The 14,844-nt window shown below is 43.6% G+C and overlaps 1 protein-coding gene across 3 annotated transcripts; it reads left to right on the top strand.

The window, feature by feature from the left end:
* The first annotated feature begins 1,679 nt into the window (after nucleotides 1–1,679).
* Nucleotides 1,680–14,654, top strand: sra1 (steroid receptor RNA activator 1). 3 transcript variants are annotated; one of them, XM_068043899.1, is made up of 5 exons: nucleotides 1,680–1,753; nucleotides 5,840–5,968; nucleotides 7,156–7,373; nucleotides 9,001–9,109; nucleotides 13,922–14,654. In XM_068043899.1, exons 1-5 carry the CDS (start codon nucleotides 1,729–1,731, stop codon nucleotides 14,095–14,097), a joined length of 657 nt encoding a protein of 218 aa, XP_067900000.1. In that variant the 5' UTR covers nucleotides 1,680–1,728; the 3' UTR covers nucleotides 14,098–14,654. The 3 variants fall into 3 exon arrangements, with proteins under 3 accessions (XP_067900000.1, XP_067900001.1, XP_067899999.1); XM_068043900.1 differs by having other exon boundaries at nucleotides 1,734–1,818; nucleotides 9,007–9,109; XM_068043898.1 differs by having other exon boundaries at nucleotides 1,734–1,818.
* The last annotated feature ends 190 nt before the right edge of the window (nucleotides 14,655–14,844 follow it).

Raw genomic sequence — 14,844 nt, 5'->3', positions numbered from 1 at the left:
GGAGGGGGTTGGGGTGGGTTGGGGGAATGGATACCCACCCACAAGCAGCAGGTAGCCAATTAGCCATCATTAAGGGCCTATTAATGCCACTCTGCTTACTGGAGGCGCCCTCTCCTATCTACATCGGTCGCTCCCACCTCTAATGGTGGGGCTGGTGATCTCCTTAGTTGGAGGGCAAGCGTGCTCCCTGGCCAGCTTGTCAAAAATTGCGCGATGATGCAGTGTGGGCCCGGAAATGCGCCTGACATCAGGGTCCCGACCCCAGACGTAAAATTCAGCTGGTTAGTCTGACCTGACTATTTCCAGCATTCTCTGCTTCCAGAGCATTGTAACAGTCAAGTCAAGAAGACATAAATGAGGATATCAGCAGCCATTGAGTTGAAGCAGGGAGGGTGATGGGTGATGTTCCAGAGGTGGAAATAGGCGTTCTTGGTGATGTATTGGACATAGGGTCTGAAGCTCATCTCAAGGTCAGACAGATCACTAAGGTTGCAAAATGTCTCCTTCAGCTCTGAGATCAACCCTACAATGCACATTAAAACTTGTGAGAAGATAGATCAAGTCAATCAAGATGATATTAAGATATAGTTTGCAGAGAAGGAAATCTACTGACTGAATTTCATTTAAACTGTAATACTTGCGCTTTGTAGTAGGAGGGTTCGCAATATGGCACTGAATCAAATCAATGGCTCTCGCCACTGAGAGCGCCACAGGCCACACTTAACGGCACTGAGAACAGCACATGCCACACGGCGGCACAGTGGCGCAGTGGTTAGCACCGCAGCCTCACAGCTCCAGCGACCCGGGTTCAATTCTGGGTACTGCCTGTGTGGAGTTTTCAAGTTCTCCCTGTGTCTGTGTGGGTTTCCTCCGGGTGCTCCGGTTTCCTCCCACATGCAGGTTGATAGGTAAATTGGCCATTATAAATTGCCCCTAGTATAGGTAGGTGGTAGGAAAATATAGGGACAGGTGGGGATGTGGTAGGAATATGGAATTAGTGTAGGATTAGTATAAATGGGTGGTTGATGGTCGGCACAGACTCGGTGGGCCGAAGGGCCTGTTTCAGTGCTGTATCTCTAAATAAAAAAAAAAATATGCCACAATGTACGGTACTGAGAGTGCCACATGCCACACTGTACGGTACTGAGAACAGCACATGCCACACTACGGTACTGAGAGTGCCACATGCCACACTGTACGACACTGAGAAGAGCACATGCCGCACTGCACAGCACAGAACAGCACATGCCACACTGTATGGTACTGAGAACAGCACATGCCACACTGTCTTCGCTTCTACTTTCTTTGGCCTCCTTGTCTCGAAAGCCAATGGGTAAGCGCCTAGAGGTGGTCAGTGGTTTGTGAAGCAGTGCCTGGAGTGGCTATAAAAGGCCAATTCTAGAGTGACAGACTTCCACTGGCGCTGTAGATAAAATTGGTTGTCGGGGCTGTTGCACAGTCGGCTGCACAGCACATTGCCACACTGTATGGTACTGAGACTGCCACATGCCACACTGCACGGTACTGAGACTGCCACATGCCACACTGTACGGCACTGACAGCAGCACATGGCACACTCAACAGTACTGAGAACAGCATATGTACGGCATGGACACTTCCGGCTGCATCTTGACATACAGTGATGTGATCACGCTGGCTTGCGGAAGTGACGCCTGTAAACCGGAAACGCACAGCCGGTGAGGAAGCGGTGGTTGAAGCAGCGACGAAATGTCGGATATGTTCGTGAAACCAGGTGAAGTGAAAGAAAAGCAAACGAATTCGTGCGGGGAATGACGGCTGGAGTTAAAGTCAGCCGAGGTGAATGAGGGCAGGATGGTGGTAGAGCTGCCAGGGGCCCGGCATCTGACTGTTGCCTTGGTTTCGTGGCACTAAGTTGGAGCTGGCAGTGGGTGGTGACGTGTTACTACACAGGCTGCTGGTACTTGGGTTTGGGGCTGATGAGGCTGCAGTTCTATATTCATTTATCACTTCGATAATGTTTGCATATGACAAGATGGAGTGGGAAGTTGAAGCAATGCTTCAACATATATTTATTAAAAACGTTGCCCAGTTTGTATTTAAAAAAAACAATTCTGGGAAAACCATTTAAAAGCAACATTGTCCTGTCAGTGACATTCGGAGGTGATAGCTCTAAAACTGGGAAGAATGGAAGACAAAGGAAAGGAAAGGGTCAGAGGAGGTGGAGGTGTAACATTCATAGTCACAGAGGAGAAAAAGAAAAAAATGCCGCGAGTAATTAAAGAGAATCTCAGCTTCCTGCATCAGACCGCCCTCTTTTCAAAGGCCTTTCATTCTGAATCCTCCCCACCCCCCACTCCGAGTCCACGTCCGCTTGAGTAAAACAATGTCCTTCAGAGGACAAAGGTTACTTCTGAGACTGTTAGTTGCATCTAGGATTGTAGTTAATAGACCTGGGCTGGAAAGTAAGCTGTTAAGTGGAACTTGTATTTCAGTAGTGTCTTTAACATAAGATGGCCCAAGGTGCTTCACAGGAACATTATAAAACAAAATATGACCTTCGGTGACATAAGGAAATATTGAGGCAGATGACCAAGGTTTTGAGGATTGTCTTAAAGGAGGAAGGTGAGGCGGAGAGGTTTAGGGAGGGATTTCCATAGCCTAAGACCTAGGCACCTGAAGGCATACCACCAATGTTGGAGTGATTAAAATTAAAAAAGAGACGCAAATGTCATATGCTCCTAGCAGAATCAACCAGGTGGCTGAACTGTACATCAGTGTCACGCAGGGAGTGACAACAACAACATGGTGGATAGATAAAAAAAAATACATAGCCCACCTTGCTGGGCATGACTCACTGCTCGTCCTACTAGGGCAGACACTTTTAAGCATGCCATGTTGCAACCATTATTTTGTGCACACAGTCTTTGTGTATATGTCACTTGCGTGTGTATCTTTTTATTAAAAACATAAATATAAATAAATTATTCAGTGTGCTTTTGTCAAAGAATAGTACTTAGTACATGCAATCATATTTAAATGCTGCATTGTTGATACCACAGATCTAACAGGACGAAAAACACTAAAGTCAGGAACACGCCTGGGTTAAGCTGCAATGGCCCTTTTAATGACTTTGAATAAATATGGCTCAGCTTAGTTTACCATGGGCGGCGCAGTGGTTAGCACCGCAGCCTCACAGCTCCAGCGACCCGGGTTCAATTCTGGTTACTGCCTGTGTGGAGTTTGCAAGTTCTCCCTGTGTCTGCGTGGGTTTCCTCCGGGTGCTCCGGTTTCCTCTCACATGCCAAAGACTTGCAGGTTGATAGGTAAATTGGCCATTATAAATTGCCCCTAGTATAGGTAGGTGGTAGGGAAATATAGGGACAGGTGGGGATGTGGTAGGAATATGGAATTAGTGTAGGATTAGTATAAATGGATTAGGATTAGTATAAACTAATCACCAGTAACCTGTCTCTGGATGCAGAAATCAGCAAGCGCATGGGTAAGGCTTCCACTGCTATGTCCAGACTGGCCAAGAGAGTGTGGGAAAATGGCGCACTGACACGGAACACAAAAGTCCGAGTGTATCAGGCCTGTGTCCTCAGTACCTTGCTCTATGGCAGCGAGGCCTGGACAACGTATGCCAGCCAAGAGCGACGTCTCAATTCATTCCATCTTCGCTGCCTCCGGAGAATACTTGGCATCAGGTGGCAGGACCGTATCTCCAACACAGAAGTCCTCGAGGCGGCCAACATCCCTAGCTTGTACACATTACTGAGTCAGCGGCGCTTGAGATGGCTTGGCCATGTGAGCCGCATGGAAGATGGCAGGATCCCCAAAGACACATTGTACAGCGAGCTCGCCACTGGTATCAGACCCACTGGCCGTCCACATCTCCGCTTTAAAGAGGTCTGCAAACGCGACATGAAATCCTGTGACATTGATCACAAGTCGTGGGAGTCAGTTGCCAGCGTTCGCCAGAGCTGGCGGGCAGCCATAAAGACAGGGCTAAAATGTGGCGAGTCGAAGAGACTCAGTAGTTGGCAGGAAAAAAGACAGAGGCGCAAGGGGAGAGCCAACTGTGCAACAGCCCCGACAAACAAATTTCTCTGCAGCACCTGTGGAAGAGCCTGTCACTCTAGAATTGGCCTTTATAGCCACTCCAGGCGCTGCTTCACAAACCACTGACCACCTCCAGGCTCGTATCCATTGTCTCTCGAGATAACGAGGCCCAAAAGAAAAGAAGAAAAGTATAAATGGGTGGTTGATGGTCGGCACAGACTCGGTGGGCCAAAGGGCCTGTTTCGGTGCTGTATCTCTAAACTAAACATGTCAGGAATAACCATACAGAGCTAAGAGAGCCAAGATTACTGTCCACTCAATAATGTAATGGACACTGGCAACACATTTATGAACAGTTTATATTTCAACAAAACTTTGAATTCCTAAAATTAGTGCTTTATCCCTGTTCACAGCTTGAAAGCATTTTAAAGGAGAATAATAAATTTAATGGAGGAAAAAGTACATTCACTCTAACTTATCCCCACTCCTGAAAACAATGTTTATAATAAATGCTGGAGAAGAAATTGTCTTGGTTTTCCTTGAGAAAACTTGCCATATTACATTTCCTGGCCAGGATTAATTTTGTTGATTGACTTTTCCAACAAGCCTATCTGAACATGGTTGTCACTGTTAAACAAGATCAATATTCACAGCACAGAATTGCCACTTGTCTGCTGCATGTTTACACAACAGTGGGAAAGAGATACGTTTAAGGGGAAGCTAGATAAGCACATGAGGGACAAAAGAATAGAAGGGTATGCCAATAAGGTTGGATGAAGAGGGATGAGAGGAGTCTTTTGTGGAGTATTAAAGCCGAAATAGACCCATTGGACTGAATGGCCTGTTTCTGTGCTTTAGCTCTCTGACTCCCAAGTTTAGAGTGAAACGGTTTACACTGATGTATGAGTAAGTGTTTTTGGGACGAACAAGGGGAGCTTTACTTGATGCTGACATGATGACAAAATGGAAAAGTATATTTCATTCATATCCTTACCTTGATGCACACAAACTCGCTGTAGCAGAATTTATTTAATCCTGCATATTGTCTTTTCGTACTTTTAAAAAGAAATATACCTCCATTGGATCTGAGGTTATGTGTTCCTTCAGTTGAGAGTCACCCTATAAGAGTGAGTGAGTCTTATTTGAAAGCCTAACAACAAGACCTTTGCAACAAGACAAAACTATCTGTTTTCACTGTGTTAATTTCATATCTTGTGAGTGATTTGAGGATGGCCACCAGAGAGCTTGTGGAGTTCTTTATTTTAGCAGTAATAGAGGAAATGCAAGTTGTCCAGGTCCTCTGTTTGCTCATCAGTAGCAGCTCTCAATGTCTGCTGTGTGTGTCCTTAGCTGGTTATTTGTATAGGGAGATAAAAAATTGTGGCTTAACAAAGACGGGTGCTTGTTTTCCTCTAGTTAATGAACTAATAAAATCACGTTAACATGTAGCTTTTAAAAATGTGGTTTCTGAACGATTTTCATTCTTCATTGCTTATGGAGAAAAATAGGTTTTTGTGAAAAGGAATTTCATGGTTTAAGGAACTTGGAAAGAAGTAAAAGGATTTGATGATGTCACACAAAGAGCAGTCTGCCCATTTGTGAAAGTATTCAGAACATTCTTAAATATTCTGTCCACTTCAGTTTTCAAGTGCTTTGGGATGCTTTATTTGTTAAAGGTGTTAGATAAATGCAAGTTGTAGTTTTGAATGGTTTACTTTAGTTAGTTGTTTATGGTTTTTTGGTATCATCACTTATACTGACTTGCTTAATTATAAACCTTTTATTAAAAAAAAATCAGGAAACCAGGAGCGAGGCTGGAATGATCCTCCTCAATTTTCGTATGGTTTGCAGACACAAGCACAGATCGGCCCAAGGAAACATTTTCTCACTAAGAGGGTACCAGCACCTCAACTGGATAAACCAAAAGGTGAGCATTAGTTACTACATTACACAGGCAGCCACAGGCAGAATATCTGATTGGAATCGGTGAGCATACGTATTTGAATTACAGTTACATCAAAATTGTGGCCATTGCTAGTTTTTCTCATATATTCGATCTTCCCCTTTTGATGTCTATCTCCACCAATGGTCCTCAAAATATGAGGACCAAATATGGATTAATGTTGACTTTCTCAACAACTGTTGTATTACTGGGCAGCCCCAGTGTAAAAGTGTTCTTTTTTTTACCAGTTTGTGTGTGTTTTTTAAACCATCTCTTCCTATCTGTAATTTTCTGAGTTGTTTCACTATTCCAGCTGAGGGGGTGGGCACGCAACCTCTACATATAACAACAAAGAACAGTACAGCACAAGAACAGGCCATTCGGCCCTCCAAGCCTGCACCAATCTTGATGCCTGTCTAAACTAAAACCTTCTGCACTTCCGGGGTCCGTATCCCTCTATTCCCATCCTATTCATGTATTTGTCAAGATGCCTCTTAAACGTCGCTATCGTACTTGCTTCCACCACCTCCCCCGGCAGCAAGTTTCAGGCGCTCACCACCCTCTGTGTAAAGAACTTGCCTCGCACATCCCCTCTAGACTTTGCCCCTCGCACCTTAAACCTATGTTCCCTAGCAACTGACTCTTCCACCCTGGGAAAAGCTTCTAACTATCCACTCTGTCCATGCCGCTCATAACGTTGTAAACCTCTATCATGTCACCCCTCCACCTCCATCGTTCCAGTGAAACCAATCTGAGTTTATCCAACCTCTCCTCATAGCTAGTACCGTAATATGCTGATCTTTAGTGTGCCATTAGGAGATGCACATTAGTAAGCTGGATAACTTCCTCAACTTCCTTTTCTCCCTCTCCTGAGACCTATCATCTGTTTTCTGGTTTGCATTTCCTCCAAACCACAATTGGGAATTCAGCACATGGGAAAATGAGCCTGAGAAGCTACTTCCTACCACTATGCGCATTATGCAACTCTATGGCAACACATTAATTTAGTGGTATTGCTTACTTCAGAGGTTACTCCATTCCTCCATAAATTCTAGTACAAACCACTTTTATCTTCTATGAAACACCATGTATTGCATTTACTGTCAGCATAGTGATATAAAAATGTTTTTTCAGTGGCAGGATTCTAACAATATTCTGTATTTTTCCTGTAGTTTGTGGACCAGCTGGAATTCCTCCTGCAATTATACCATCTGGCCCTTCCGAAGCCGCTGAGAAGATGCCACCACCACCACCTCCAAAACTCTCTAGTCTGTCCAACACTTGTAAATCAGTGCAAAACACTACAGATATGTCTGATTGTGAAGCAAATGTGGAAGATGTTTTAGCACCATTGAATAAGGCACTGGATGCTTGTAGGAAAACTGTTAAGGTAAGCACAGAGTGAATGACATTTCTGCAGCAGGGCTTAGGAAATCTCACCCCACTAGGTTCTAAAAACGGGTAATATTACAGATTTAATAGCTGATAAGGAATTGACCGATGTATTGATATTCTCCTGCCCAAATCAATCATGATATACAGTATTAAATTCTTATCATGAGTAACAAACAATGCACCATAATAGAAGATGTCAATTCATGTATTTGATTAATTATACACTGAGTTTTGTGGCTCTGAAATGCTGAACACCAGCCAAGTACTTCTCCACAAAATGGGAGGCAGGGAGGATTACCCCAGAATTCCCACGCACCTGATTGTGGAGGTAACTTAACAGATGTGTAGTGGCTGGTTGATTGGAAATGGTGGATGAAGGCTAAAAGCAGCTGAAGAATGATGCGACATACATATTCTTAGAATATCAAATGCATACAAACATAATCAGCCTTGATACTTGCACACCAGCAGAGTTGGTGTAAGAGGGGAAAAATTATGTTGAAAATATATGTAGCAGGTATCGAAATAAATTCAATTAACTTGTGGCAACAGAATAAACCCAAGTTGATTTCTGTTTTTATAGAAAGAGCTTGCAATTTTTAAAGAACCTTATTGCCTATCTTCGAAACATCCCAGTGCTTCATGTACAGCAAATTATTTTAGGCTACCATTTTTTTGTTTGCAATTATGGCAGTCCACATGTGCACAGCAAGGTTTGCAAACAACAGTGAGATGAATGACACGCTCATTTGTTTGCTGTCATGTTGGCTGAGGGAAGATTATTGACCAGAACTTCAGAATAACTTGCTGCATGTTGAATAAATATGTAGACTGTCTAATCCACCTGAACCATTGGAGCAGGAAAGTAGGCAGTGGTTTAACACCATATCTGAAGGAAGGTACCTCCAGGAATAAGGCACATCCTCAGTTCTGCACTGAAATGTCAGCCTTGATGCGCTGAAGTCCTGGTGTGAAGTTTGAATCTACAACTTTCTGATTCAAAGGGGACAACGAAGCTGACATGCAGCAAAGCAGCAGCATACACTTATCTTTGAGTAATAGTTCTGTTCTTCCTTTTTGTTTCTATTGAAAGTAAATGTCAGATTTGTTCAGAAATTAGTATTGGTAAAATAACCTGGTAATAGGTTGATTGTACCAGTATGATGTATTAAGAATAGTATGAAATTGGATCACAGCCTTGATTCCCCATATACAGAGTTCCCAATTTCAAGTTATAAATTGAGGAGGAGATACAGAGTGAAAGCCAAATATTTTCCCAGAAAATGAAATCATATGACTGATTCAGTGATTACCACGTTTCATATCTTCAAAGTATGAATTTATTTTGTAGCAAAAGCTACAGTTAATAGGTTGATTGTCCATGCTTGAGAATTGATGGGTGGTGCAGATGAATCTTAACAAAGAAATGTATATTTTAACAGTGGAAACAATAGTCTAAAACCAACATTTTAAAAATTTATTTTAAATAAAGCAATATTTTGATGGCAGCTGGTAGGTGTCATGAAGAGCATTGCATTATTCTGAATACTTGCAAAAGTTTTAATGTTAAGTGACTGTAACAGCTGATAACTGAGGATTTTACTTTCAAAATTCCTGTCCAGAAACAGGTTTGTGATGATATTGGCAGACGGCTAATAATACTGCAGGACATGTGGCAATCTGGAAAGCTATCTGTATCAGTGCGAAAGAGGATGTACCTGCTCACACAAGGTAATCAATTCATTCATTGGGTTTTGCATCATGTTCAAGTTCTTGTATATTGGGCACTTTGGAATGTGTTGAGAGATGTGATAAAATGCTATATAAGTGCAAGTTGTGCTTCTATAAGTTTAAAAGACCTGTAACACACCATCCTGACTTGGAAGTATATCCCATTCTTTCACTGTTGCTGGATCAAAATCCTGGAAAACTCTCCCTAACAGCACTGTGGGAGTATCCACATCAGATGGACTGTAGCAGTTCAAGAAGGCTGCTCACCACCACCACCTCGAGGGCAATTAGGGATGGACAGCAAATGCTAGCCTAGCCAGCGATGTCTACATCCCACGAAACGGAAAACAAAACCTCTCAAATGCCAAAATATGAGTGGAGTTATACTTTTTTCTGTGAAGGCTGTAAGTAGAAGGATAGACTTGTGAAATTCCTAATGCCAGACAAGTTATTTCAAAATGCACTGATTGGAGAAGAGGTGCTTTATCCCCTACATCAGAAAGTAATTCATTCAGTGCTAGTTCCATGTGTGTCTGAGCAACTGATTACAGTACCATTGAAAGAGAGCATGTTTTGTGTATTGAAAATTGTGTATTTTGAAAAAGCTGAGAAGGGGAGAGAAAAACAATTTTAAAAGTAGGAAACAGGAAATTAAGAAAGGCGACAAGGTGCCTTGCTCTTTCTGTGAGATGTATTCAATAGGACACCAGTTCGTACTAATTTCCCCACACTGAGCACTCTGGGCATGTATTTATGTGGAGGTGCCAAGCAGAATGTAGATGCTAGGTATATTTCCTCAGGGGCCACAACGTGAAGGGAGAGCCACTTTCTAGCCAGCTAAGTATAGGATGATATTGAAATGAGTGCTGAAACAATCTGCCTGTTCCCTCTGGCATGAACTGTAAATAAGCAAAGAAAATTATTTTTTACTTGGTGAAATTCTTTTAGCAGAAACCAGCCTCTTACCCAGTTCTGTCATCTTCTCTACATATAAAAGCCCAGTTCTGTCACCTTCTGTATACGTAGAAATATTGATTTTAATCAGAATGCAAGAAAAAGGAGTAGGCCATATGGCCCATCGATCTTGCTTCACCATTCAGTACAATCCTGGCTGATCTTAGGCTTCAACTCACTCTTCCGCCAAATCGCCATATCCCTTGATTCCTTGAGAGAACAACAATCTGTCTATCCCAGCCTTAACTGTATTCAACGATTGAGCATCCACAACCCTCTAGGGTAGAGAATTTCAAAGATTCACAAGCCGTTGAGTGAAGTAATTTCTCCTCATCTCGGTCCTAAATCATTGGCCCCTTATCTTGAGACTGTGGCCCTGTGTTTTAGATTCTCCAACCAGCGGAAACAATCTCTCGTCGACCCTACGCAGCCACCTCAAAATCTTGTATGTTTCAATAAGATTGCCTCTCATTCTTCGAAACTCCAGAGAGTATAGGCCCAATTTACTCAACCTCTCATCATAGGTCAGCTCCCTCGTCCCAGGGACCAATTTAGTGAATCTTTCCTGTACCGCCTCCAATGCCAGTATATCCTTTCTTAAATGTGGGGACTAAAACTGGATACAATACTCCAGATGTCTCATCAAAACCCTGTAAAATTGTGGCAAAACTTCTTTATTCCTGTACTCCAATCCCTTTGAAATAAAGACAACATGCCATTTGCCTTCCTAATTTCTTACTGTACCTGCATGCTAATTTTCTGTGTTCCTTGTAAAAGCACCCCAAGTCTCTTTGAATATCAACACTTAAAAGTTTCACACGTTTTAAAAAATATTCTGCTTTTCTATTCTTATGACCAAAGTGAATAATTTCACACTTCCTTACATTTTACTCCATTTGTCATCTTGTTGCCCACTCACTTAACCTGTCTGTATCTCTTTGCAACCTCTCTGTGTCCTCCCCACAGCTTACCACAGAAAGCCATTAAATTGCCCTGTAAATTCAACAATTCCACAGCAGAAGATTCAATTCAATTGAAATGCCATTGAAATCTGAACTGAAGGTTATGTAATAAGGTAGAATTATGATTTATCATTTATATACCGCAAAACTTATTTCTGAGGTAGTAGTTAAGTTTGGGATTGATAAACTGCTCAAGCTTTAACTTTATAGATTCTAATGTTTGAAGCCCCTAAGTTGCATTATCCTGTGTATTAGAAACAAAGTGATTCCTGACAACGCAGCCGGCCACTAACGTCATCAGGCTGTGCCAAGTTGCACGCATTCGCAGATGGTCTCCTGCTCGCTGTGTGTCCGCTGCAATCCGAGTTACCAGGACTGGTTAGCGCATGCGCCGATGACGTCATCACATGATGTGTGCATCTTCGGGCAATGCGCCTGGTCCGCCTCTGTGCATGCTCTTTACGCGTACATCAATGCAACGCTAAAGGGTATTCACCCACGCGTCAAGCTCCGCTTCCCCCCTCGCTGCTCTCTCCGCCCCCTCCCGCCCGCTGCTCTCTCTGGCTGCACTGCTCCCCCCCCTTGCTGCTCTCTCTGGCCGCTCCGCTCTTATGGCCGCTCTGCTCCCCCCCCTCGCTGCTCTCTCCGGCTGCTTCGCTCCCCCCCCCACCTTGCTGCTCTCTCCGGCCGCTCCGCTCGCTTGCCCGCCCCTAGACTGCTCCGCTCCCCCCACCCTTGCCCGCTGCGATTCCTCACCCCCACGGCCCCGGCCGCTCTTTCTCTCCCTCCCGCCATTGTATGCTGCCATGTGTTTGCCTTCGTGTGATTGAGCAGCGCCATCTTTAGTCCTGGCAGCTGCCTGAAGTCGCAGACTGTGATGTTTTAGTGGCACATGCTGCATTTACGCAAGTGCCACTGCAGCGCCACCTAGTGGTAGTATTGTCAGCAAACGCAGCCTAATTGATTTGTTTATTCAAACATAGAAAGAAACTTAATTATCAAGCAAATCCATTGTAAAATGAGAGCTCTTTAGGAGAATCCCTTTTGTTCTAGTCCCCACCAAACCCGCTCCCCCCCTCCCTGTCACTGGCTAAAAACCTAATTCTTTTCTAACCTTTGCTCATTCTGATGAAAGGTCACAGACCTGAAGCATTAACTATGCTTCTCTCCACGGATGTTCCTGACCTGCTGAGTAATTCCAGTACTTTCTGTTTTTATTTCAGATTTCCAGCATCAGCAGTATTTTGCTTTTAAGATCTTGAGGGGACTTGACAGGGTGGATGCTGGAAGGATGTATCCACTTAGGGGTGATACTAGAACTGGGGGACACAGTTTAAAAATAAGGGGGCTCCCATTTTCTTTTTTTTTATTCATTCATGGGATGTGGGTGTCGCTGGCCAGGCTAGCATTTATTGCCCATCCCTAATTGCCCTTGAGAAAGTGGTGGTGAGCTGCCTTCTTGAACCGCTGCAGTCCATGTGGGGTAGGTACACCAACAGTGCTGTTGGGAAGGGAAGTTCTAGGATTTTGACCCAGCGACAGTGAAGGAATGGCGATATAGTTCCAAGTCAGGATGGTGCGTGACTTGGAGGGGAACTTGCAGGTGATGTTGTTCCAATGCATTTGCTACCCTTGTCCTTCTAGTTGGTAGACGTCGCGGGTTTGGAAGGTGCTGTCTCAGGAGTCTTGGTGTGTTGCTGCAGTGCATCTTGTAGATGGTACAGACTGCTGCCACTGTGCGTCGATGATTGAGGGAGTGAATGTTTGTGGATGGGGTGCCAATCAAGTGGCCTGCTTTGTCCTGGATGGTGTAGGAGCTTCTTGAGTGTTGTTGGAGCTGCACCCATCCAGGCAAGTGCAGAGTATTCCATCACACTCCTGACTTGTGCCTTGTAGATGGTGGACAGGCTTTGGGGAGTCAGGAGGTGAGTTACTCATCACAGGATTCCTAGCCTCTGACCTGCTCTTGTAGCCATGGTATTTATATGGCTACTCCAGTTCAGTTTCTGGTCAATGGTAGTCCCTAGGATGTTGATAGTGGGGGATTCAGCGATGGTAATGCCATTGACTGTCAAGGGGAGATGGTTAGATTCTCTCTTGTTGGACATGGTCATTGCCCGGCACTTGTGTGGCGTGAATGTTATTTGCCACTTATCAGCCCAAGCCTGGATATTGTCCAAGTCTTGCTGCATTTTTACGCGGACTACTTCAGTATTTGAGGAGTTGCGAATGGTGCTGAACATTGTGCAATGGTTAGCGAACATCCCCACTTCTGAGCCACTAAACGGAGATGAGGAGAATTATTTTCCTGAGGGTCGTCAGGCAGTGGAATGTGCTTCCTTAGAGAGCAGTAGAGGCTGAGTTATTGAATATGTTCAAGGCTGAATTAGGTAGATTCTCCATTTTCAAGAAAGTCAAGTGTTATGGGGGGCAGACAGGAAAGTGGAATTGAGGCCACATTCAGATCAGCTATGATTTTATCAAATGGTGGAGCAGGCTCGAGGGGCCGAATGGCCGCCTCCTCCTAATTTATATGTACGTTCAAAAGGCTGGATCTTAATGTCGTTACCTAATTGATGGCTTAGTCCTAAGTTCAAATATGAAGATTTTTTTAGCACCAGCAGATAGTGAAATGCAAATAAATGGGAACATTGATTTTAAATTTTATATCTGGTCTGTGAGGCTCTTTCTTATGCATCACAAAGATAAAAGGCTTGGTGCTTTTGATATATAGGAACTAAATCAGAATTGGTTACTCAGAACTAAACCTTTTCTCCTCTTGCCTCCCATCTCCCTCGCCCTGCTTTTCCAGCGCACCTGTATATTGCAAGTAGCATTTCGTTAATGACATCCTTTAAATCCTAAGAACGTGTGGTATATGTTTGTCTTTTGACAGAAATGGAGCACTGCAACTGGGATTCTGCTGATGAAATCCACAGATCTTTGATGGTTGACCATGTGAATGAAGTGGGACAGTGGATGGTCGGAGTAAAACGCCTCATTGCTGAAACCAAAAATTTACCATCTGACCTATCTGTCTGTGCAAACGAAGATTGTGAGTCAGGGAACTGAGATGCTAAGTTGAAACCACTCATGATGACCCAACTGATAAAACTGTTCTGCAGTGAGAATGCGGTTAAGGACCAAAATTATAAAACCGTGACAACAGGAATAAGGCAATGCTTGTTACTGATTCCTGCGTTAAGCAGGAGAGAAAGCATGTATTCAGGCTGTACTGTATCTCGAGACTGTTCAAGAGTTTACAAAAGCACTTTAATCTTAAAGACTGAGCTTCTCAATGACTTGGCCATTCTTAAGCCATCAGGAAGCTGCTGCAATTGTCTGATCCTTTCTCTATTCTGTTTGGAAGGCGAGTGTCAGATGTTGACTATATCATTTTCCTCTGCCACAGCAAATAGTCAAGCCTCATTACTACAAGCACACAGGGCTCTTCCAGAGGGGATGTTTTGTCTTTTACGTGGCTTATCTCACTGACATCTGTAGAAATGAGCTTTCCATGTAACTTTACTGCAAGTAATTCAGAAACTGTGGCCTTACTGCTGCATTTTTTTTATTTTTAAAACCATTATTAAAGATTCAAGGTGAAGAGTCATCTTGAAATAACTTTGGGTTCCTTTGTGTGTGTAAAGTCTTTCATTTTATAGAGAAAAAAAATCCTTTCATTCATACACACCTCTGTATACCATGTCCTTATTTGGAATGTGCTGGATGATTGGATGTCATGAGGATAGCTGCATGCTTGGCCCGTTCGGAGCTGCGCTGAGATGAAGGTGGTTTTCCCTTCCTCGCCCTCAAAAA

This window comes from Heterodontus francisci, chromosome 12 (assembly GCF_036365525.1).
Source record: "Heterodontus francisci isolate sHetFra1 chromosome 12, sHetFra1.hap1, whole genome shotgun sequence".
In the NCBI taxonomy this organism is placed as follows: domain Eukaryota; kingdom Metazoa; phylum Chordata; class Chondrichthyes; order Heterodontiformes; family Heterodontidae; genus Heterodontus; species Heterodontus francisci.
This window is presented reverse-complemented; position numbering and strand designations above follow the sequence as displayed.

Coding starts and splice junctions, on each gene's coding strand:
- sra1 (XM_068043898.1), top strand. CDS start 1,791: ATGACGGCTGGAGTTAAAGTCAGCCGAG. Junction 1,819..5,839: donor TGGAGTTAAAGTCAGCCGAG/GTGAATGAGGGC, acceptor AAAAAAAATCAG/GAAACCAGGAGCGAGGCTGG. Junction 5,969..7,155: donor TCAACTGGATAAACCAAAAG/GTGAGCATTAGT, acceptor TTTTTCCTGTAG/TTTGTGGACCAGCTGGAATT.